The following is a 25,561-nucleotide window of genomic DNA, read 5'->3' on the forward strand; positions in this document are numbered from 1 at the left end:
ATATATATATATATATATATATATATATATGAACCTTATCAATCCAGAGATTCAATCCATCAAATACATAGAATCAACTGTGTAATCACATTGGTCACTATGGGACTAGTCAGATCACGCGATTATAGAAAGTGTGAAGGTTTAGTAACGAACGCGTCAACATATAGGAAATCCTTCCCACCTAATCTATATGTGTTAATCCTAGTGCATGTAATTCCTGTTAATCTCACTTTCAAGCCAGAGTGAAAATTCACCAAATAAGCATGAAATGGAAAGTGACCTTCGCTATAAGCAGCTCGGATTAGCTACCATGAATAGCTAGTGAAAAGATTTCAAAGAGTAACCCGCTCTTATAGTTAAAATCCTTCAGTTAAATTGTTACACAAGAATTTCAACGATTAATATGCTAATGAGGGGCTTCATGACAAACGAAATATTGAGAAGAGTCCACCTATTAATTTGACAGCTGTGTATCAATTTACTATAGGCACATGTGACTCATCTTAACTAGATATTTCACAAAGAAATCCAGGGGCCTCATGTGGACGCCTTATTATTATTCAGTAGTTTATTTAGGAGGGACCTCAGCTAGTGGCAATGACTCAAATATATTAAACTATCTCTAGACAGGCAGTTAATATTGTTCTCGGCCATTGTTCGAATTCTGAGGAAACAATATATCCAGAATATTCCACAATTTGAAGATGATTCATATATTTACATTTTGATATAGATTGCCTAATCTGTTCGCAGAATAATTGATATAGAGATAGAAAGTACTGATTCTAGGCCAAATAATGTAATATCAAACTTTCCTAACATAATGCACTTGATCAATAAAAAAATTTCAAATTGCATCATCCATACAAATTGTGTTATCATATACAGTTGCTGGTGGTTTGTGGTTTATAGTTTGTAAGAAAAAATCCTTACAAGTTTATACCGTTAAAAATCCATCCAACAGCAACTTGTTCTTGTAGTGTTTTCAGTAAATTCACAGTCGCCACCATTCAATCAGATATTCTATGAAAACATATTCAAGTATTCTCAGCAAAAAAATGAAGAGAAAGTATATATAACATTTTTCATTGAGGAATGAAATTACTGACGACGCCATACTTGTTGCAAATGTAACTCTCTGATATTGGAAGTTGATTGAAAACCATGTTATTAATTGATGTAATATGCCCCAGAGAGCAGCAAAATCAAACGATCAATTGCAGGAAATGATAACTTTATGACAGAATCATGTCTCTCATAAGTGTGTCGTGTTCATTTCAATGGCGCCACAATGCTGTATCCCAAAATTTATAGACATTGATACACAAAACTTTGAACAAGATATTTAAATATGATCTACATGAATTATTGATCTAACGAAATTGTGGTCGACGTAATAAACCATAATTCAAGAATATATTTTCATCCTTGGACTCAGTCCAAAATGTGTAAATCACTACGATATATCTTGTAAGATAATAGTCCACAGAACAGTCTAAACAAGGAGATCATTAATTCAAATCAAGATGTAAGATGTGTCACTTCTGAAGTGCTACACGTCATTCAGGATAGGTAATAAACCTGTCAGATACTTTTCGAGAATTTATGATCAATTGCCAATCAAGTGCTTGTTAAAGTTCATATTCTTGATGTTCTTGTCGAAATTCAGACAAAAAGATAGAAAAATACATGTAGCTAGGGCATAAAATTTTGTCTCAAAATCATTATTAAACAGAATGTAATGTTCAGACAGAAAGACAACCATGAAACAGTCAACTGAAACTTCACAAATTCATATGCTATGAAATGGTTACAAATCCTCCTGAAGCAGAGGAACAATACGTTAATCATTATGGGAAAGAAAACAATGAGAAGAGATCCATAGTGCAGGTGAGTAAGGTGAAACAACTCATTGTGTGCACAAAGGTGAGTCATTGATAGCCAAGGGAATCACTTTGAATTATCAGTCCCAAACCGGTACTATTTGTAAACCACTTTTTACTGATTGATTTCATTCTACAAAAGGAATTCGAACAAACTTAACATAAATGACTGGTCGAAAATGAGCTTTGATATCCGGTAGTATTTTCTACATAAGATGTTTCTTGGGTCTTTTATTTTCGATAACTATCCATCACGCTGATGTTTATGCAGCGTCAAGGTAAGAATCATTAGTCACTCTCATAAACCAAACAATCAATCCATGGCAAGCTTTTTGAATAATTTGAGATTAATGCTAGCTGGTTGTTTACTAATTAAGCTGGATCCAGGCATTCCGAATCAATGATCATGATCATAACAAAAATATGCCTCGTAAACACCTGGAATGCAAATGAAAAACACGATTTACTCACAAGATCTGAGTCAAAGTAAGCCTATAAATATTGACAGGTAATTATGAAGGAAATGAGCAAACATCTGGAAAAGCCAGAATCCTAGCTAGATGAGACTGGTATCGAACAGAAATATGAGGGCAATCGATGCACACTGCAACATGGAATTCAGTGATGATTATTTCCATTGAGCATACATGGCCAACCATCTGGAACAATATCTATGAGTTTTATCTCGTCTTGGTGTCTGGGCGATTGGAGTTTGATGGGTGGTCAAAATGAAAGCAGCCTTCGTTTCATACTGTAATATGTGTTTCCAGGATTGCTAGACAGGCAGGAGATTTCATTAAGATCCCAGAAGACTTGCTTTCTTTGCTGTATGTGTCTAATTCATTACATCCCATATCCCCTTCTGGAGTTAGCCATTTCAAGAGTATTATCAGTGCCATTTTTTTAGAATATACTTGCTGCCAGATTTCATAAATATTTTTGAAATGAAATGTACACAGGCTCCCTTTGTAGTCAAAGGAAGATTTTATTGATGTTATAACGCGTTGTATAATGAGGTATGAGATGGTGTTGCTGTATGTACAGGTTATTTCTGGTGGTATAGATCAGAGGGTTTAGTCATAATATCCAACTACAAGCACAACACTGCAAATAGTTGGCACCTTACCCACCAACAGCAGCACAGCAGTAGTTTACGTCATCATAAATCGAAGCTAAAACTGGCCGGAGGTATATCAGGATCTTAACGGTCATGAGGTTTCTTAGATATACAGATGGTTAAGACAATATAGGCAGTCTCAAATATTTGGAAAATTAACCAACTAGACACACAAATTCAAAACAATTAGTTAAGCAAACAAATATGAAAATGCCATTTTCAGATGTTTGGAATCTTTGTAATCTAGATAAATGGCTAAAAAATCTATGAAACAAATGTTTATCTGCATGCCATTACCACGTGTCTATCGGTATAGTTCAGCATAGGTTAACTAGCATGGCATTATTATCATAGTAACAACCTAATGACAAATTATTTTTGCCAGGAAATTGATTGTTTATATGGCCGTAAATGGCTTCTTTTCTATAATTACGCAAACACAGCCATGATCAGTAAAAACAGCATGTCATAATGACATGGTTTCCTCCTAAAAGCAGGTTTTTGTGGTAACTAGTATTTACATAGACATGTCATGTCTGATATTCATTTTTATCGATCAGTTCACCACGAGTCAAGCCTCACAGTGTCTTTTATTGCCACAGTCGTAAACATCAAATTGAGATTTAAAAAAACAATGGATGAGAGCTTTAAACCCTCAAGTGGATAGTATCAAATGCATTTTTTGATGGAAGAAAACAGAAAATTTCCTGGTTTACATCTGAACTCTACAACTACTTCAACAAATGACTCTTTTCTTCTTCAATAAATTAGGTTTATACTACTCGAAAGCTACTTGTATTTTTTCCCCTGAAAAACAAGACTACACACTAATCTTTTGAAGTCTGAGGAAACATGAAGACAAGGTGCCTGGTTTCTTAACTACTTCTGTTATCTAAAGTTCGCCTGAAAGCTTAAGTAGCAAAATATGAATACCCATTCACCGCTTGACCTTATGCACCCAATTCAAAAATGCAAACAGGAATTTGGTTAAAACATTCATGAGGAATCAATCAGAATGATATGAAGGAAACATTGGACAACATTGAAATACCTACTGAAACTTGCATTCAAGCTAACGGCGTCTGGTGCTTGCCTTATCAACCTTATGTTGACAAGAGGTAGTGCAGTCAGTGACAAACTGTTGCCTCTCATGTCAGGGAGAAAAGTAGAGATAAAAACGTCTTAGTCGAGCCATCACGCCTTGATGACCCCGCAGCTGCAGTGCTGCATAGAAGGTTGATTACTACTCACGATCACGACGACGACGAGTGGTGGGCCAATGCTTGATGTACGAATAATGCAAAGGAAACCAGTGGAACAAAATAATGTCTTTTTGATGGAACTAATCGATCATCCGAGGTTTAATCAAGTAGCAGCGTGAGGTTCAAAATGAACAACAAGTTTCAGAAGCCTCCTATGTTACTGAAGCCGCGATGTTTGAAAATCAGGTATCATTGATTTGGTAAGACTAAACAGAAAATCTTAAAACTGATAGAAATAGAGAAATCGCGCTTAAATGTTGATTTTTTTCCCCTGATGATCCCAACAGATTTTCGGAATCAACATCAACTAAATGTTTAGACATGAAATGATTATTCACAACATTCGAGAGACATTTACAGACTAGAGCCTGTAAAGACCTTCCAGTTGAGGTTGGCTGATTGCAGCGCTGAAATTTAACTGCAGCTCAGTTAGCTGGAGGAATATCAGATCAATCACATAGATTCCGGAGCGATTAGATCCTGTGACAAGCAATCAACAGATAAGCACCATATCATTAACTACGCTCATCGTGCCACAACATCATAGCGAACATACATGTTCAATATTCTTTCAGACGTAGCTAAAAAAAACCGGGCAGTCAGTCATTAGTCACGGTGGCATATATGACGTGACAAAGTATACTTATGATGTCTAACTTGCCATAAATAGCAGAAAACAAAATCTGCAAGAGGATATCTCGTTATCCCCCTTGATAATATCTTGATATTGTGAGATTAGATTTTTTTCAATGTCCGGAACATCGACCAGATGCAAGTAAACACGACTAATCTCCGTAATAACCATAAACCACAGAAACAGAATCCATCTTACTGCATGACAGAAAGTTGACATTCCTGTTATTCTATCAAACGCATAAACCCGAAGCCCATATTGTGGATTTATATCCATCAGTAACCTTAGGATTACCTCCGTGAGCTATTAACGACCAGTTACGTGTTTACCAGTAATATAGATAGTGTCCACAGAATACGCATCAACTGTATTTATATTACTCCGTCGCATGCACTATAGCTGTAAATGAGGATTCAGAGGTCAACATTAATAATGCCAAATCCTAACTCATCCTGCATTCAGAGTATAAAGAATCAAAAATTACTGAGTGTGATCCCTGAACTACAAATTCTTCAGATAAAGAAAATCAGATAATAATTCTAACAGTTCACCTCAGGTCAATGAAACCCGAGAGCCTTCTAGATGTATGTTATAACAAATAAACTCTTTTTTCTTGATCAACACAGCCTGATAAAATATGCAAGCATTGCAAATGTGTTTGACAGGTTGCAGATAAGTTGATATCAGATTTCAATGAAACCCAAGAAATCCATTCAAAGAGCAAGAATTCTATGAATTGATTTGACTTGATGAAAATTTTCCAGTTGCTGCACGATTTAGGTATAGTTAGCGCCATCTATCCAATGACTGGTAAACTAAACTGAGAGAAGGGATGAGGCAGGCGCATTACCCATTTCACTCAAACATCAATTTTCTATAACGACAAGGGGGAGAAGTTTATCAATCTGCTCATCTAGTATGGTGATTATTTTTTCTGACGAAAACCTGTTTGCTCATCCACTGCCACTACTTGTTATTGACAAACCAAGATTGTCCATCTCCGTCCAGAAATTGAATGCCGACAAAAATTAATTGGAAATGCTGCAAGAGCACACAGAATCTCCCACAGTGCTGCTGCATAGCAAAACACTGGTTGCTTTTGAGCAAACAGCCGGTGGTATATCAGTAGTGAGTCATCGAATCGATGAAATAGCATTCTCAATAACCGATTCTCAGAGAAATACACTAAGGAAATGATGCGTATGAGAGATAAAGATTGCAGAGTCTCATTACTCAATATTAATTTACATTCAATACGGAAAAAAACCTATAAAAATGATCAACCGCATCAACTTAAGATATACGCAAAGGTTATTTTATCCCATGGTTAAAGTTAGTTTCCCTAACTGCAGTGTTTTCAATAAGAGCCAGGTCCCAGGTCCCAGATCCGTCTGTCGTTTGTAAAGGACCCGCCTGTTTTTTCAAAACAGCTTTCATTTCGGGGACTGTGACATATTATGGGACCCTCCTGTTTTTCAAAGGGACCTGGCTTGTTAATTTCTTGTTGAAAACACTGTTAACTGCAACTAAAGTAACTCAAAATACACTTCCTTATACAGTTTTTGAAAAATTCATAGATGGCAAATAATAATACATTTTCTCCTATTGTAGACCCCTTCAAATTTTGTTTTAATGGGAGATGATTGAACGTAGGGTTATCATTTGCTACCATGTGGCAGCACCGTCTAGATGCGAGAAATATTTGCTCGACATTCCAAAGCATCCTCGTTACCATAGTAACAACTAAGGCAACTGGTTGAATTCTCACCACTTTCATCAACAGAGGTTATTACCACCACGTGTGACATGACAAGTGACTCATGTCCTATCTTCTGGACATAAAGAAAAAACCTAATTTCACCCTGTGAACAATTATAAAAGCTAGCCACAGTAACTTCATACGCAAGAAGCAAAAGATTGATGAATAAAATCATTTTGCCTATGATATTTTATTGTCCTCAAACGGAAAATAAATGAGCTGATGGACTTGAATCAAAATCTTGCTGAATGACATGACGTTATATATCATGCTTACGAAACTAATCAATGAATGGATTCTGAAGAATGATGAATTGGATGAGAGGGTCCACACACCTGTAACAATAGATAATAATACCAATGAAAATACATTAGGTTCAAATAATATAAAACAAATTATGTCTATCTAACCTGCCTATATTTATTTTCATACAGAAAACCATAATCCAAAAACATTTAACGATAATACCTATTACCTAATAAGCCCAACCCTTTCAAAACATGGAATACAATTGCAGGTATGATTCTGTTAGAAATAGAATACAATGCAGTTGGAAATCAGTGATGTGGATCAAAATGATTTTTATCGTTTGTGGGTGCAGCTTTATAAATCTATGCTAAATACATATACAGCAAGCAAACAGAACGCAAACATGTCATGCCCTAGAGGAGGGATGGCTTTGCAGCAGATTATTTTTGACATTTAGGCAATTTTTATCGATTTTTTGAAAAGCAGCAGGTTTATGTATCGATTTCGCCCGTAGTTGTAGTATATTCTCAAATGATCACACTGATTCAAAACGATGAATGTACTTCAATCGACATGTTGCGTCGTAGACACAACCAACGGATGAATTGATCCGCGAGCTTACCGAGCAAAACACTCACGATAATATGATAACGCACGTGAAATAATTTCCACAGATAATAATCGATTTGACAGAGGAGAAAATTGCATCATCAATTACCGCTCATACACCTTGATAAAGCTGGCTGTAATGGATACTTTTTAAAATGACCAAGACAATCACCATGGACTCTAAAACCAACCATAAATCGATTAACTATCTTCTAACTCACTCTGTTCTTCGTCCTGACATAGTTGACCAGATGTATGCAACCAATGTACGGATACTAAAGCGCATTTCTATTTGGCATTTTACTGCTTCTCTAACTGCAAATACTTTAGATATACACTTATGGAAAACTGTTGACCATGGAAAAGAGAAAAGAAGAGAGTGGTGAAATTCGGCCATCTTTGGTGGCATACCCTGCAATGTGATCTGCTGGCTTTTAGAAAATACCACAGTTGATAAAAGCACTTATCGACAGTTGAGAAAATTCCCAATCTAAATATTATCTCACTACTGTAAATATTTCCACAAGTTCAGAAATATGACAACTTCCACTTCCTCACTCGATCTAGATAGCAACTTTTCTGGTTTTGTTCGTTTCATGACTTGCTCACTGCTGATGAATCCCTTACCACTTACAAACGCAATTTTCCTAAAAGATCGGATCTGATCGATTTCCATTTATTTTTTCGCCATGGCCATGACAGAAAAATCTCTCCGTCAAGAAGACATTCGTTGTTCCGTTTCACAACTATAACGAAAAGATCCATGAACGTCATGAGTGCCTTCCCACGACGGCAACGACATTCCCATGACTTTGATGCATTATCTTTGGATTGATCGATCGCATAGCACGGAAATCGTTTTAACGAAGAAAATCGACAATCTGAGAAATCTTTTGTCATTTCTGCTTCTTATATACTGTTTGCATATATACTAATGAACAGATCTTCATCGATCAATAAGTACACTTTGTCATTTTGCATAATCGTGTTCTATTTCCATAAAGAATTTGTCCTCGAATTTCTGGTAACCGGTTATTTTTTATTATAAAGTGACTGCAGTCAAATTCTTATGTGTCACGCATGCCCTTCATCTGATTAATGACTGATGGGAAACTTCGTTCTAAATGACTTTTCTACATCACGACATTGGATTAAACTGTCTATAAATGAAAACCACTTGTTGAACGACTGTCGCCCGCACGCGATAAATACGAAACGCTTTAAGGACCATACGAGATGCGTAGCTCGCATTCCCGAATGGGTCGTTCACCGGGTTGTTGAAAGTATTCGAAACAATTTTTGCGCCATAAAACATCGGAGTTTTGATCGCGAATGGGCGAATGATTATGAATCATTGTCCGCATAATGACGTCCCCAAAGAATGCAACAAATTGCTGATGGATGGCTTCATAACCGAGCGTATGCGTTCCGATGACTCACACCGCTTACCCCCGTACCGCGACTCAAGGAACAAAATCTATTCAACAAGTTGCGTATATCGATGTCGAACAAATCCTTCCGATAAGCTTTTAACCGCAAAAGTGTCATGCACAGTCCACACAGCGCTTAAAACTTGAAGAGTATTTGCTATTACTGCGCTCTAAGTCATTACTCAGAGTCAGAAGCGAGCTCGGAATGGTTTAAAAGACGGAAAAATTGCTCATCAAGGCTTTCTGTATAAGAGCATCAAGAATGTTTTTGAGTTTCTTCAACATCATATACTTTTTTCCATAAATAAGGATAGATTCTAGAATCTAATGCAACCCAGAAACTAACCAACAACAAAAAACATAATCTAAAACCATCGATCAATTGAGTATTACTACTTATTTACTATTTCTGATTTAAATGGCATGTTTGGTTTCTATTCCAACCCAATAAACTGCTTCGCTAACATATTTGTGGTCTGAAAAACCTGAGCCAACATCCACTTAGATAACTAAATAACTGGCTGTTTCAGATTGTGTTGAACCCTCTACACCATGCTGTATTCATCAATTTTAGTCCTTTTTGTTGCGGCATATAAACCAAGAAGTTCAGGTTTCATATATCACCATAGACATGCAGATTTCTCAGACAGGAAAGAACTAATCAGTGGAGAACAGGCTGTATCATAGACCCCCACTTACAAATGGGATAACTTTGATCAATGCCCCAGGCAAAGGTACTGTTCTGCAGAATAGGGTTCAAGCTGGTGGCAAAAGGGGTGTGGAAGAGAATGTCATTATCGTCACTTCAAAGAGCTCCTTTCCAATTTAATCTAAGGTAATGAATGAGTAGATCTTTAAAACCATCAGGAAATTCTCTTGAATGGGCCGATTTAAGACTGACAATCGCCAGCATTCCATTTCTTGATTGGCATTACTTAATGGCTGTAATATTTACTAAATTAATCAGGAAACTTGATTTACATATTTACTTCATAAACCATCCGAAGCCGAGATATATGTTAAGGAGTAACTTCTCGTCATGAATAATGCCACTGTAACTTAACATCCTGAATGTTTCCACTCTAAGTTCATAATGATCAAGACCGATGTGCAAACTATAAATGAGATCAAGCGTGATGCAAAATCCTACCACATCAAAGACTTGATTCATTCGAACAGAACACGTTACATTCGCCAAATATGTACGGCAAAGCACGATGAATTCACGGATACCAATCGGTTTCATAGGACTAATGATCAAAAACTATTCCAGCTATTCTTATAGTAGATATCGGTACTTGCACTCATTAAAAGATAATAACAATTGAACAGTAATGATATCATTTCATCTTCCTATCAAAGAAAAAGTCTTGACTTCAAAAAGTATCCTTAAAGCCGTACTTATTATCATCAAGAACAGCAATGAGGAGTGCTTGAATGTTTGAAACCCAGTGCAATTACGTTTCAATCATGCCTTTGTATCATGGATTAACAAAGGACTGTGTATCGTTATTATTAGAAACCATTTCAAACTAAAAAGGTCAATGATTGCCAGCGCGACCATCTGGCCTTTGCTTTCCATCAAAAATCCTGTCCCATTGCCAGCCGTCTTTGATCGACATATAGGTAAATCAAGGATGTCACGACCAACTGAGATTCAGTTATAAGGAAATGTGTCTATCTAGCTGAGTGCCTACACGGGAACGATTCAACACCAGCCTTGATGTATTGGTCCAAATCTCAACTGAATATTTACTTGAGATTATCGATCCAAGGTTGTGAGTACTGGCGTCCTGCGACAGTATCTCCGTTCACAGGGAGGCTAGTTGCACTTTGACAATGACACCGATACCAATTTTCTTTTGATGCCTTAAACATGATTTCGAACACAAAGGCCACCAGTTGCGAATTGTAGCTTCCTTTAAGGAAGTAATCACTGATAGGACTGTGTAAACAATGGGAACTGCAGACAGTAACTAATAATCCGATCAATGACTTAGAAGACAAAGTGTTGAAGTATCCCTGAGGCATACCTCAGGCATTTGTCATATTCGCACACTTTCCAGTGATCTTAAGATGGAGCATCTGCTCTTCTACCATAAGACGTAAATCAGAATCCCTCTTACTTTCAGGTGTTCCACCTTGCAAATATTGCATTGGCTGTCTGAATTGTTCCAGTCGGAGTTACAGAAAGTTTGTGTCCCATTTTTTTTTCTAACATGAAATAATCGCTTAATATCATGCTAACAAACATGATGAAAAGAATCATCCGGTTTGATAAACGCATTTATCCTGTCATACATTAATGGGTGTGGTGCATGCAGTTATCACTGCATGGAGCAGCTCATCATGCTGCAGATTGATGCAGTGCCATGCGCTCGCATCCTGTAATCCTGAAACTAATTTTCTCAGGATACACTGCGTAAATACAGCCACGATGTTCAATGTCATCGGCAGATTAAAGGCTCGGGTCCGGAGACTTCCAAGTTACCCTTATGATACTATGCAGATGATGCCTAGCAAGATGAATTTATGATTTCGTAGCACTCTGAAGTGATTGAATAAGATCAAAGAAAAGTAATTTCCGAAAGTTGATGGATTGTTTCAGCGTATTATTTCACTCTAAAGCAATGAGCCATAACGAAGGTCTCATTTAAGATATGATGGGAATCTTTTTCATTTATCACCATATGCAATTTCACTTGTGCACAATGCCTAGAAACCAGAGCTTATCGAGCAACTTCATATGAAAAATCAATGTGTGAAAACCAGATAACTATTCTCAATGAATAATTTAACAGAAACTCGGCTTTCTACTGGGTTTGATACAGTGTATTTCTGCAGCATTTGCTAATACTGTTTGTCCTACACAAATTCGGAATACAATCACTTGCCAATGTGTAATCTAATAATTCACTTGCATGAATATTTCATTTTCTTGGTTTTACTTAAGCTAAGATGTAGAGGATATGTAAGATATCCACTGATATGAAAATTAAATGTGTGGTCTGTAACAACAAATGTGATTTGATCTACTTTATCTTACTTTAACCAAAGCCCTGCAGAAAAAATTTTCCCTGAAATTCAACAGTAATTGTCATATGGCTTTTTGCAGTTTTAAAGTCATTTGAATGCATTCCATATCGTCAGATTGGATTAACATCTAATATTGTAAATGTTTACATACGTAAGTTTCACCAGTAATCAAATACAATGTTTGCCTTACCATGAAATATATCTCCAATAAGTTCCTGAAAAACTTTATAGAAAGGCATGATTGCGGTAATCCAGTGCGCTAACTAACGTGAACGGTTGTGAGTTCAGCGTGAGTTGCAGGCAGTGGCCGATACAGTAGTTGTCGACGGCGACGGATGTCAGCGTCAAGTGTACAGAAATATCCCCTAACGAGCTGACAAATAAGAGGCCGATCATCAGACACAGTCATCAGCTTCCGGGAGCGGGGAACGTATTGACGTGAGTTGTCTGTACTCACTCACTTGCCGAGCCGAGCATCGGGGAACTGAGTCCATTGTACACTAACGGGTGGATGGACTGATGCGAGGGACAAACCACGAATAGAAATCAATTGCACAAAATCTGCCTTAATTATCGCACTATACACGTGCGTGGACAATAGCCTATAGACCATAGGGTTGAGAGCGGACTCAAACTGCAACTGTGATGTCTGATAATAATGGGGATTGTTATAATATAACTGAAGTCCTTTGTAGACGATATACCCCTTGAGGATGAATGGCTTCTCAAATAAGTAAATAAGAGCGCAAAAAAACTAAATAAAAAGCGATAATTGGTCCTCAATAAGCTGATAGTTACTGACAGCAACATCTGCACTGGATTAAGAAAAGTTGAAAATATCCATAAGATTAGATTTTACAAATTTGCAAATTGAGTTTAAGTTGGAATATGAAATACCAATGATTATTATCTAAACTTATGGTTAAAAATGTTTATGTGCCTGAAGACTGGTTGGTGAATGAATGAGTCAAGTTCTTTACAAATTCTGTTTATCTGTTCAGCATGGGTGTGTTCCAGATGAAAACCAGTGCTAATCATCTTTCTCACATATTCTATTATTTCCCTGAATCAAAGGGTGCCATGCAATAAATCATACTGAATATTTACTGACTGGCTTTAATTATACTCACGAATTAGTCCCCTATATCTTAAGACACCTGGGGTGTATATATGTATGTGGGTTTAGTCGTGATTACATAATAGTATTTCTTAGTTACAAAAGCTGAGGATTAACCAACAATCGGTAGCTTAACTAAATATTCAAATTGATTGAGCCAATGTTTGTCTTGGTGTTTCTATCAATTATAGCTGTTCCACTTGAAGCAGCCTAAATGTTAAAGCAAACAAAGGCAGACTTAATATGGTAGAATGAAATTCCGCCAATGATAAACTACTTAAAATGCAGCTATGTCATCCGAGTTAAAAAGGCCTTATCCATTCAGACTTCATAGGGGTAGAAAAAAACCTCTTGACAAAAACTGCCACAGCTATGGCAGTTACCAGGGACTCTGTCTGTCCTGGAAATACCGATATTGAAATGCATGTATCTTATACGTCCCCAAGTCCTCAATTTGGATATCAATTGCTTCTTCATTGTTTCCATGGTAGCCCGAGATAAAACTAATCTGAAGCCAGTGTCAAACAATAAACTTCATTTCAGCGTGGAAGATGAAATGAGTAAGGTGAAAAGAAGCTTCAAAAATTATATAAAATCAGACTGTAACTTCATTCCTGTCATATCGTCAATAGATAATGCAGGAAAATAAGAGGTAGAATGCTGATAAACTGAAAATAATCAAATCAGCCGCACGCTCTCGAGTTATAATTGAATACTTAACTCATTCCTGAAATTTCTATCAATAAAGGCTAAATAGGATGTTTTTCGAAAAACACTGATGAATGAACTGATCGATTAAATAAGTCAAAGATGAAAGAGTGATAGACAGTGGCAATCAATATAACTGTTTCGATTATCTATTTTAAAATACAGGCAAGAAATGGGTGTGTTTAATCGGAGTAAAGTTTTGAATTGATCTACAATATGTAGGTAAACAAACTGACGCATTCCAAGAATCAGTTAAACATAAAACTGATTGGAAAACTACAAATTATATTCTTTATTTGGTAGTGTGAACATGAGTCAAGACAAAGGATTGATATCAGGATCTAATTTCCTGGACACAGAATTCCTGATAATGACTAATGTAAAGACCGACACCCACAGAATAATTAGATTTGAACTATTAATTCGAAATACATGAAACAGACTTACTTCACCGGGAGACTAATCCAAAGAGTATAAGATCACTGACTTCAGATTGAAGCATGATGCATACACTCACAAGCTGCTATCAAAACAAGTGAAGCTCTATAGCAAACATCAATGAGTCAAGTGTAGACAAACAATGGACATAGGTCAGCTCAGATGTCCATTTATGATTTCGTTTTTGTTCGTGTACTTAATCATTATGAATGGAGGACATTATGGTATTCAGTCTCTGAAAGCTGCTGCACATGTCGCCAACATTGACTATGCTTACTTTTCAACAGTATTGTCTCATCTGTAACCTAGGCACATGTCATATTTGTGTCAGGTACCAATTAAATGGATCAATTGTGTCATTCAGTCCACACACCATAGGGACCGATTGATGACATTATGATTCGATATTATCGAGCGATTTCAAATGCTCAAGAAAAAAAGAATTATAAGATTCATCCAAACATTTCAATCCATATATAACCTATACATAGCCTAAATCTTACTCAATCAAACTTCACTTCATTTCCAAACAGAATGTTTCCTTGTACCTACTACTTACCAGTACATCCATCCGTAACCTCGATGATCTATAAGCTTAGTATTAAATATTTTCATTAATCTCCTGATCCAATATTAGCATCCACGTGCACAAAGACCCCCTGTCAGCCCAACCCAAATCATCATCAACATCTTAAGAGTGAAGTGAACTGATTGCTGACTGATACAGAGATCAGAATAAAACACACACACGCAGGCACACACTGAATCGTACTCAGCAAGGAATCTGATAAGTGGGGCCTCAGGTCATGAAGCTCAGTGTCACAACAAGCTAACAGATGGCAGTAGTGTATGATAAAAAATTGTTGGTTTTACTGATATGATGAAATGCCCTCAGATCTCCAGTGATAAGTCTGAACTTCATCTATAGAAATGGGATGAATCTTTTCTCAAGTAGTAGGAAAAGATTATGAAAAGGATTATCCTGGCTAACAAGGGATTCGGGGATAATTGCTGATAACTTTTTACTGAATGATACAAGGCCTTAGCCCCTAGTATCTATTCCTTATCCACTTATTCCTACCGGCACATTGATCTTTCTGTGTTTCTTTCATTAACAAGCATCACTTCTTTGTTCAGCTAAGGTTGAACAATAAACGAAAAGCCTTGAATATGGAATCTTACCTATTCTGATAAATCAACTATATCCGACTCACTGATAATACAGTTTCGACATTGTTACAGGTAGCTATTTTTAACGACTAATCTCTTGGCAGAGAAACTGTGCATGCGGACAGGTGCAAAAAACCGCCGTGCAAGATTACCACTGAAGACACGAGCATAAGAATAACATTTGATGTATCGAGATAAACTTCTTAACGTTTCATGAAGAAACTTAAAGCAAAAAACAACAAGGACCTACTGGATCTTGTACATGGGATCAATCAAAATATTTTGTGTCCCTCGATCAAAAAGGCAAATGATAATGACATTCGTCAGTCAAGATAGTTCTTAATGTGATCATAAAAAGAATTTCTTCAAACAGAGTAATGTTATTCAAAGCGAAAAGCACGAGAATTTATTCTCATATATGAGCTCTCATTAGAATCAAAATATTTTTTTTCCTAAGCCAATTAGTTCAGACAATTGATGAACAACATACACTGATTATGAAACATTAACGCCAAATTTTTAGTGTCGTTGCTATGGAAACAAGAAAAGTAACATCCAAGGCAAAATTTCATGGTGCGTATTAAAATGAATGAGAGGGTCCTAAGATTTCTCATTGGCTAATAGTTTATACATTTCACTGAAGATGGCAGCAGCTCCTGAGAAATAGGAATTTCATTCACTGATTCGTATTGGCAAAACGTTTTAAACCCGGCAATTTTATCTCCATTTCTAGTTAAAAGCAAAAATATTGGACACACTTTCAAACCAACTAAATCACTTACCTTGAGTTATATTGTTGTTCTGTTGATTTAATGAAGACTTGGTCCCCTGAGTTTTCGATTTTCCAGCAGTAGTTGAATCCTTCGTGCTTGGGTTTGTAACCGTTGGGCATTTATTAGATTGTTTACTATATGGAGAAGGCAGCCTAAATTGAAGAGAAATATTTGCAAATTACGCAGAGTTCCGATTGCCATGTGCAACATGCGACCACAAATGGCACGAACTAGAAAGCAGCATTTCGCGTTCAATGTGGTGGCTGTACAGTCAACAAGTTAAATTCTTCTAGGAATCGAAAAATAGATGACGGACATGACCAAATAATGCTGGTGTGCATTGTAGTGGATGAAAAGTCGATTAATGCAGACTTTTCGTTCTTTTGTGGCATAAATGGAGATGTGTTGCTTAAATAAATGGCGAAGAAAACCGGTCTGCACGAGATACATTTTCAAACGGTGCATCGACATGAAAATGCCATTGCCGCTGCAGCTACCCGTCGACATCACATACACCGTATTTAAAAACCTACCTTTCAAAGCATGCAAAAACAAATGTTTATCAAATATGTCTTAGTCCATTGCACGACGCTCGCACAAGCTTTCTAAAGTTTCGGAGAAGATATTTTGGTGGCGTTTGATTTTGACTTACTTTGATATCATCTGCCCCTGTTCGTTAACATTGCTACTGTTCCGCGAGGAACTTCCTCCTGTATTGTTGCCTCCGCCGCTGTGTTGTTGGGACTTTTGCTGCTGTTTGTATCGAGACAAACTAAAAAATAATCCTAGAATCGATTTCAAGTTGCCATCTTTTATATCTGAAAAGAAAATGGCAAATGCCTTGAGTATCTCCTACGTCCTGCCGGCGTATACAGTTTTCTTCTGGTCACTTATTCAACAGATAGTAACAACAATGCTGAGGAAGAGAGAAGCAACAGAATCATAAATGCCTTATGAACAGGTACATCTATACACCGGCTGTCAATAACATTTGTAAAGTGCAATAGTTCTATCTTACACAGATGTCACAAAACATTTTGTGAAGATGAATATACTATTTTGTTATACAAATCGATTACACATCCCTTTATATATCTAACTATAAAGAGACTGATTAATCATGATTTGTCGACTTTTGTACTATACCTTTAGCGCTTAATCCTTCAACGCTGACTCCCAACCCTGACAGGAACACCAGACAAGCATTGATATTGTCCACCTGTGAGTAAAACAAATGATTAATTCAATACACATATTTACAATACATTACTATAACAGTATGAAATATATTTTTTGGGTTGATGTTAAATCGAATATCCGTAAAATGATCATTATTCTCAGTAATCTTCCACTGATAAGAAGTTGTGTCTTTAATCTGAATCACTTTTTCCTAACAATAATGAGAATTAACTGTCACAGCATTGTTATAAATACCTGATTTATCTGTCTTACAGAAGCACTTGCAATGATCAAATTTACACTTGATCGTATAAAGAATGGATATTTTGAATTTTCAAATTATATCTAAAACACTTGTATATGCTAATAAAAGAATATTCTATAAATGTCTTTTTCATATTTCTATTATCTTAAACCGACGTAACCTTCCTGCGGGACATTTCATTAACTGTCAAACTAGGTACCTGCTGGTTTACACAAATCAAATGCAGACATCATTCAATAAACAATATGTCTCAGACTAATGAACCACTAGAAGAAGCATATGAATGAAAAATTGTACTCGAATGTCCTCGCCTTAACAATTATCTTTCAATATAAAATTTCTGAGAAATTTCAGGTCACAGGGAATATTTTGTGAATGGGGTTACTGGCCCAGATTTGCGAGATTGGAAATATCAAAAATACGATATGGACTTGTCGAAAATAATGCAAAGAAAGTTCTAAGCTTGCTTTGGAGCCTAAACAATCTTCTTTACTTAATGATCCTCCACTTAACAGGGGAATCTCGAGAAGCACCTTAGTACTGGGAAAAGGACTGCATGAAATTTGATCATGCCTAGTCATCAAAACCTGACAATTAAAATCTCTGACAATGAAAACCCAAAGACCTCGCGTTTGATGCAGAAAGATAATCAGTATTAGTCATGTACAGGCTGTCAACGGTTCCACAAAGAAATCCGAAGATATCAACCAGAGGATTAGTGCCTGGATTAATTACAAGTCCTTCATATCCTTAAAGAAAAAAGCTAAAATCGTGATGATTCGGGAGACCACCACGCGATTTGCAGGTATATCATTAAATGTCAGTCACCATAGAAACCAAAAAGTAAGTGATTCACAGTTCGCACAATCGGATCCCAAATATTGTACAGAACACTGCACAGAATGAAGAGACGTAGACCAAACCCTATGCAATAGCAGAAAATGAGGACATAAATCTAGATTACTAACGATGTGTTGGAACAATTATACGACCAAAAGTAAGCATCAAGTTCCGTAAGCAGTTGATTACAGATCACCATAGCAACCAATATATTTTCCCAGGTTGGATGGTATTTTCTCCTATTTTAGAGTCATCGGTTATTCTATTTCACGAACCTTTTTAGGAAAATGTTCTCAAAATAAGTGATGGAGTAGGCTACAGCGATACACCCAATACTGTTATCATGAATAACGCTAAGCCTCAATAATTCACTTCTTAAATGATCTCCTTATTAAGCCGAAAAGTATGATTTAGTTTCATTACAATTCTGAAACAGTATTTTGATAGTTTTTCTCCAGTGTCGATGTCAAAAATTCAAATACCAATGTGTTCAGCAGATTTTTTTATGAGAGTTTTAGTCAATTAGATATATGATGGAAAAGTAAATTGGAAAAGGTAATACGAGGAGGACCACCAAATTTGAAATAGAGAAATTACTTCAGCCACTGATTGAGTAGTGTTATTGCGAGTGAGTGAAATCATTCTGATGAATAAGAATCTATTGAACTTCAATTCTTAATACTTTTTACCAGACCTTTCCTAATATTACAGGATTGCATCTTATAACTATAATCACGATCTGACACCCACCATTTAAACAGTGTGATTTATTCCACGCTACACCATAGGCTTAAATTATCATTAAGTATTCAGATAAAAAAGTAACCAGCTTCCGGTAGTAATTTCCTGGTTGCGGGAAAAGCTGACAAGGAATTACTTTGGTGTTTCCCTCGGGCGAGCACGTGATGTGTAATTATCCTGTATGTCGCATAACAATTCAATCATAGACGTCTATTGTTTCAGAATTGATCGAACTTAAGTTTTAACATACAAATACGTTAAATAGATAATATTGATTGAATCAGGGGCTGATCCAGAGGAGATGCTAGACCATAGTACTCCATGTAAGGGGATTTTACGGACTTAATTTTGCTTTTTAAACCTTTTTGAAGACCAACTCCAATTACACATTTTCTAGCTGATTAATATTACCATCATGCGAGATATACTTCTTTCACATTTCTAAGTTGAATTAATTTAAAAAATTTCAATATATGTCTTCTAGCTACCGTAACAAAACTAAGAAGTCTAGTAATATCCGTATTATATCATACATTGACTAGGATGATGAATATATTGTCATTGGATACAGCATTGACTCATAAGTACAAGCTAATCTCTGAGTCTGTCCTCGTCATTGGCATTGTTCGCCAGATAACATCCGCGCAGCTCACCATTTCAAGCCTGATGCGGAACAAATTGTTACAGCAAAGGATAGGCAGTCAGAATAATGTGGATTAACTTGCATTGAAAAAACTAATAACTATAGAAACTATTAGATTACATCAGACTACATCCCAAAGTTCTCAAAAGGATGAACCATTTTAAAAAAGACGACAATAATTTCATAACGAAATCGAATTTTCATGAATAATAGTAGACATATCTATCAACTATGTGATTCCTTCAGATCTGGAACAAATTCAATATTGGGGATTTGAAATATCAATCAAGCAGATGGTATATATTAAATCAATCAAACATTCAATCTCTGTAACTAAATAGCTTACGTGGTTGTAGTAGTATCTGATCAGAGAGGTTAAGTTAAATCAGTCATACTGTACAGTAATTATGTGTCAACAGTAAAATCTTTATGATGAGCCCCTTCAATTCCACAGGAACTAGTGAATCATTTAATCCTTGACTGTCTAGTCAATACTAGTGAACACTGATAAGGAGGCTGAAGACACCCTTCTCTATCTAAGAATAATTGATTTCAATTAAGACAATTCTTGATTCCTGCAATAAGAATCTACACGGATATGATGATGAGGGACTGCTGGGATCTGAACACATGGCAAATCTTCAAAAGTAACAAAACTTTGACATCTTCCAATAGAGATACTATAAGATACACATCTAACAGATGACTAACCGATAACTACTAATAGGTGACAAGAAAATAAGATAACTCATATGCGTTTATGGCAATATCTTACGTTTCACTATCTAAATGATATCTATTTGTATAACAGATATATTCCGTCATCAGTCAAGATTAATCTGACAGTTGGTAAAGATTTGTGGAATAAACAATACTTATCCCTATGGGTTAAAACATTTGCATTATCTTCCCATCTTTTATAGTAATGATCCCAGAGGATTATTACTACTGTAATGCAGTCGCTGTAATACATTCTTTTTAAGCATGAACAAATTCATCTAATGGAAGTCAATTCACAGTGGTGACTTGTCAAAAAGTCTTAGCAATCTAGTAACAGGCAGATGATAATCTGTCAGCAAATTGTACTTTTCAATAATGGAATGACATCAGTTATCAGTTTCAGTTCTGGACAACAACTTCAATATTTCATCTTTTTTGATAAGTTTAGCAATGTTCAATTGATTAGTGGTAGGCCTGCAGAAAACTTAAGTCCTATCCCATCGCGATGAATATGTATATGGTTCAGTCTTTAGGTAAACATAAGTCTGATAAATCATTCAGACCGATATGATTTCGACGCTCCATGATATATGTACATGAGGACCACAATAATTTCGAAGACTTGTCTGAAAATCTAATTGATTTCGGCCAGTTGTGCTAAATGTTTCATCATAGTCCAACTTCTTAAATAGCTTCATCACAAATCGATTGAGAGAGGATTGAATAACTTCATCTGCTTACAATGTAATCGCGTAATAATCGCTAAAACTGCATTACCCAACTGCATTGATACATGGTTTATAGATGGTTTCGGAGGCAAATTGTCTTTCATTTTCAGAATGATGGAATAATACGTAGAAATTGCTATGCCATCCTAAGGCATACTTCAGATTATACTTTATATCACCACAGTAACAATTCTGTTCAGCTTGTGATGAATCCGACTGAATGCATAAAGGAAATATCAAGATTTGTAAAAAATATTTGATCATATTTGAACAAAAGTCTTCCGAAAATTCGATAATGATTTTAGAGAATGCAAAACAAGTTCATTCATTCATTTGCTCGACATTTAGCAAAATATTACAGGCATTCAACAACAAATATTGTAAAATATCCGGATAAATCAATTTGCAGTTCTGACAAGCATTTCAACTTCCATGTCAATTGGTCATTAAATTGAATATATTTCGTTCAAGTTGCCTGAATCAAATAGGCTTGCATAATTGGCAAGTTCCATGAAAAATATCAAATATGCTTAGTTTGAAAGTCCCATAAGGATTTCCTGTTTGACATTTGTAGAAAGTATCTGAACCATGCCGTAAATACTGCTGAAAACTTAGGAAGTGAATGCAATGGTTTTGATACGGTGAATGCTATCGAATCTATTGCTGACATTAAACAGTGGCTGAAGTTCTAATACATATGCTAAAAGATCAGAAATCCCTTACTTCATGCAATAAATAACCGGGAAGGGTGTCTCGAGCTCCCTTAATGACCATTAACTCTAAAGCAAAATGCATTTAATCACGTTATGAAATCTGAGTGAGTCTCTTAATGTGCCAGGCATTAAGTCAATTATATACAACATCGGAATACAAATGAGCTTAAATGGTCAAAGCCATCTACTCAAATGAAACTCAATATTGAATACAAATTTTTTGAAGAATTTGTGCGTGGACCTAGAATCTTAATATATCAGCATTTCACAGTTAGAAGTCGCCATTTTTGAAGTATTTAACCAAAACATACAATAGGATGGATAAGGTATCAGCCTGGTGTTTGATCAGTCAACAATTAGCAGGCACCAAGTGTGCGTTGTATGCGAGAGAACAATGAGATGATCTCATCACCGAGATCAAGTGGCTCGCATTGACTTACCTAACTCGATGAGATTATATGAAGTACTATCTAAAATCAAAGAGTTCCCTCGAAATTTCTCTGATATATATCCGCTAAACCGTCATTGTAGCATTGTGACAAATTAGTTTCCGATGCGTTAAGATAACGCATAGTGAACGTCTCGCTACGTGTACGCGGCGCATTCTAACCTACATTAACACACGCCGCGCAGACATAATACACGCGCGCGCGCATCACCATGGTGAAAGCCAGCTTGTCTGAACCATTACCCGTCGCTGAAGAGGTGGATTAAAACGGAAAAATGTGCAAAATTCGAAAACGTTCAAATCGATACAACCTGTATTGTGTGTACGTACGGACATGTGCTAGTATTCACGAGACAGACAAAGCTCGTAGCACCAAGAAAAGCTATTGATTTTACGAACGTCGATGACAAATCGCGCTCTACCCGACAGATACATCGGTAATGGTTTCGTCCACCGGTTTTAGCCGTAAATGTGGCAGCGGCAGCGGCGCATGCAGCAACGAGTGACTCACCATTTGTGCCGAGTTCCGTGGTTTTGCCTTGATGTCGCGTACTTTTTCGCTAGCTGCAAATAAAGAGAGGATATGCACGTAAAACACATGGGCAGAATGATGAGATAACAATGCGCTCATCGCTGGTTTTTTGTCCCGCAGGATTCTCGAAAATGCACCTGCTTTCCGGATGTGTCTGAGCCTTTGGATAAACAGCGCTCACATAATAGAAAACAAAAAGCTATTGAGAGTGATGAGTAAAGTGAATCCACCAAGAATAATATCATTTTGAGGGAGCGCGGATAATGGGATGACTTCATCAGACTTCAAACAATATTTTTGTGTTTTACACTTTCCTTTCAACAATGCATATGATCACGCAATGTGCATTAGTACATGTTAGAAGCTGAAAATCGATGATTCATAGCCATTTACAATTATTAACAAAAAATTCAAATGGACCAGAATACCACATGGTGGATCACAACAGTGTATGTCACCCAGGGCCATTTTGAAAGAGCGAGTAAATCGATTTTCAATAAGTATAATCGGCGGACCTAGCCCGTCACAACTTCCAGGTCTCAAGAAAAATTGCAATTCAATTGAAGTGTGCAGAACGCTTACAAGGAATCCAACATGGTTGCCTTGCCAGCCATTTGGAACAGTGAAAAAACCTGATTTTAGGTAATAATAGGTGTAATCCATTGACCTAGCACATCATACCTACCAATCTTTAAGAAAACTAGAAATTCAAAAGGCTGAGCGAGACACTTGATTTAGATAGGCATAATCAATGGTCCTACACCTATTACATCTACTAAGTTCTGAGAAATTTGCACATAATTTGAAATGTGTCGAGAGGGAAGAACACATGGTACACGCTGTGTAGAATAGAATATTACCCCGCCCTACCGGGGTGACATAATAACTATTCTAGAACTTTCTACCCAATAAATGATTCCAGGAAAATTGATTATCGATTATATCAAAGATATAACGAAGAACTTGTAGTGTTCAACAGACATACCAGATGGCGACATGTCCTTATACAGTGAGCTGGGCGAAGGCAAATTTTGAAATCTTGAAAGGGTTACTTAGTTATCGCTGTATATTTCATTCAATCACTGAACTCATTCATTGGATCATCAGTCAATAAATTAATCTCATAATACCAGATTTCAGAACTTCTTCTGAATTAAGTAATATGTTTGCTACTTACTGACAGCTTCAATGACGTCTGCCAATAAGATGCCATCGTTCATGTCCTGTTGGAGGTCAGTGATGTAACGTTTACTGCGAGCCTTCTCCAAGTAATGATTTGCCCAATCTGTATAGATCTGTAATGATAAAACATACGAATTCTATATCAGTGAATATATAATCAATACATTTTTCTCTAAAAATTTCTTTTTAGATTACTTTGGGACGACTTAATACCCAGACATAATTTTTCAATGTCTGGATTACTGAGCAAATCAGGGCTTCATCTGAAACACGTAATCTTATGACTGTAAGAAGACGACTTTTTGACTCATCCAATTAGCTTAAGAAGAAAAACTATTGCTGATTCATCAAAACTTCAATATTTTTTTTAGACGTCTCCACAGTCGAGTGAATATCAGCAGCTCATAGTTCCTGTATTAATGTACAGATGGAAGCACCTTATAGCACCACGGATTAAGAGTCTATGATAGCAGTTACTGACAGAAAGCGAATGTCGAACTGTTCTGGATAGTGCATTGAATTCTTCACGAAAAGGAAAAAAATCAAAACAAATTGCCTGGATTCGTTTCAAATGTACGAATTGTCTAGCCACCTATATAAATCATGCATTCAATACAACAAAACACAAAGACATTTAGATCTTTTCAATTGAAAAATCGATCGACAGAAATTTAATTTGGGGCCTATTTTTCTTGTGTAAAGAAGTAGTGTGATAAATGACTCAAATAACATTGCAAGAATGTGCCTTTGTGGAGGAATGTGAAACGATCTACAACTTACAGGCTCATTTATGTAAAATCCCATTATATCTAATCACTATAAAAATGATTTTCCCGAATGTCTCCTATGGGTAATAATACTGAGTGATTTATTAATATGTCTGACCTTACAGATCAAAGCTGTCAATGTATTTTGTACGATCTGCAAACAACAAAAAGACAACGCATCCACTGAGATTCTTCACATGATATTTCGATTATTTATAAAGTATGAAATACGTTTTCTGTCATTCTGACGATGCAAATATTATGATACAACACAAAAAGGCTCCATATTCTCAAAAGTCAGATCCGGTCATAGAAAAAAAGATCTTCCCATTATTTGTTATGCAGTGTATTGAACGTATTCCGATGGTGTATCTAACTTTTTATATTTATAGACCTAATCAGCGCTACTGACTGATATGTGAATGCTTAACTAACCCTCGTGTGGCTAATGATCTATCTATATGATTGCAGATAAAACATCACATTTTTTATGCTGCCCATAATCAGCTAATTATTCGGTTATCAAACACTGGGAATGATGTTTGATACCGCCAGTTCAGGAAGCGTGTCTATTTGATAGCTATAAAATGACTACTGGCCTGCTGATAAGAGAGTTTT

At 36.3% G+C, this 25,561-nt stretch overlaps 1 protein-coding gene and 1 long non-coding RNA gene across 5 annotated transcripts in view; one reads left to right on the plus strand and one right to left on the minus strand.

Moving 5' to 3' along the window:
- Positions 1-25,561, minus strand: part of LOC141913823 (uncharacterized) — a 59,946-nt gene that overhangs the window by 28,721 nt on the left and 5,664 nt on the right. For all 4 annotated transcript variants that reach the window (XM_074805009.1, XM_074805003.1, XM_074804997.1 and 1 more), the window contains exons 2-6: positions 24,172-24,289; positions 22,974-23,026; positions 17,332-17,404; positions 16,838-17,003; positions 16,195-16,337 (exon numbers count right to left, since the gene is read on the minus strand). In XM_074805009.1, coding sequence (XP_074661110.1) covers positions 16,195-16,337; positions 16,838-17,003; positions 17,332-17,404; positions 22,974-23,026; positions 24,172-24,214 — 478 coding nt within the window. In that variant the 5' untranslated portion in view covers positions 24,215-24,289. The remainder of the gene's footprint in view (positions 1-16,194; positions 16,338-16,837; positions 17,004-17,331; positions 17,405-22,973; positions 23,027-24,171; positions 24,290-25,561) is intronic.
- LOC141913850 (uncharacterized) lies at positions 1,744-24,566 on the plus strand. The gene is made up of 3 exons (XR_012620658.1): positions 1,744-1,890; positions 24,367-24,462; positions 24,548-24,566. It is a non-coding gene; the product is annotated as an uncharacterized LOC141913850 (long non-coding RNA).

The sequence above is a fragment of the Tubulanus polymorphus genome, chromosome 1, assembly GCF_964204645.1.
Source record: "Tubulanus polymorphus chromosome 1, tnTubPoly1.2, whole genome shotgun sequence".
Lineage (NCBI taxonomy): Eukaryota > Metazoa > Nemertea > Palaeonemertea > Tubulaniformes > Tubulanidae > Tubulanus > Tubulanus polymorphus.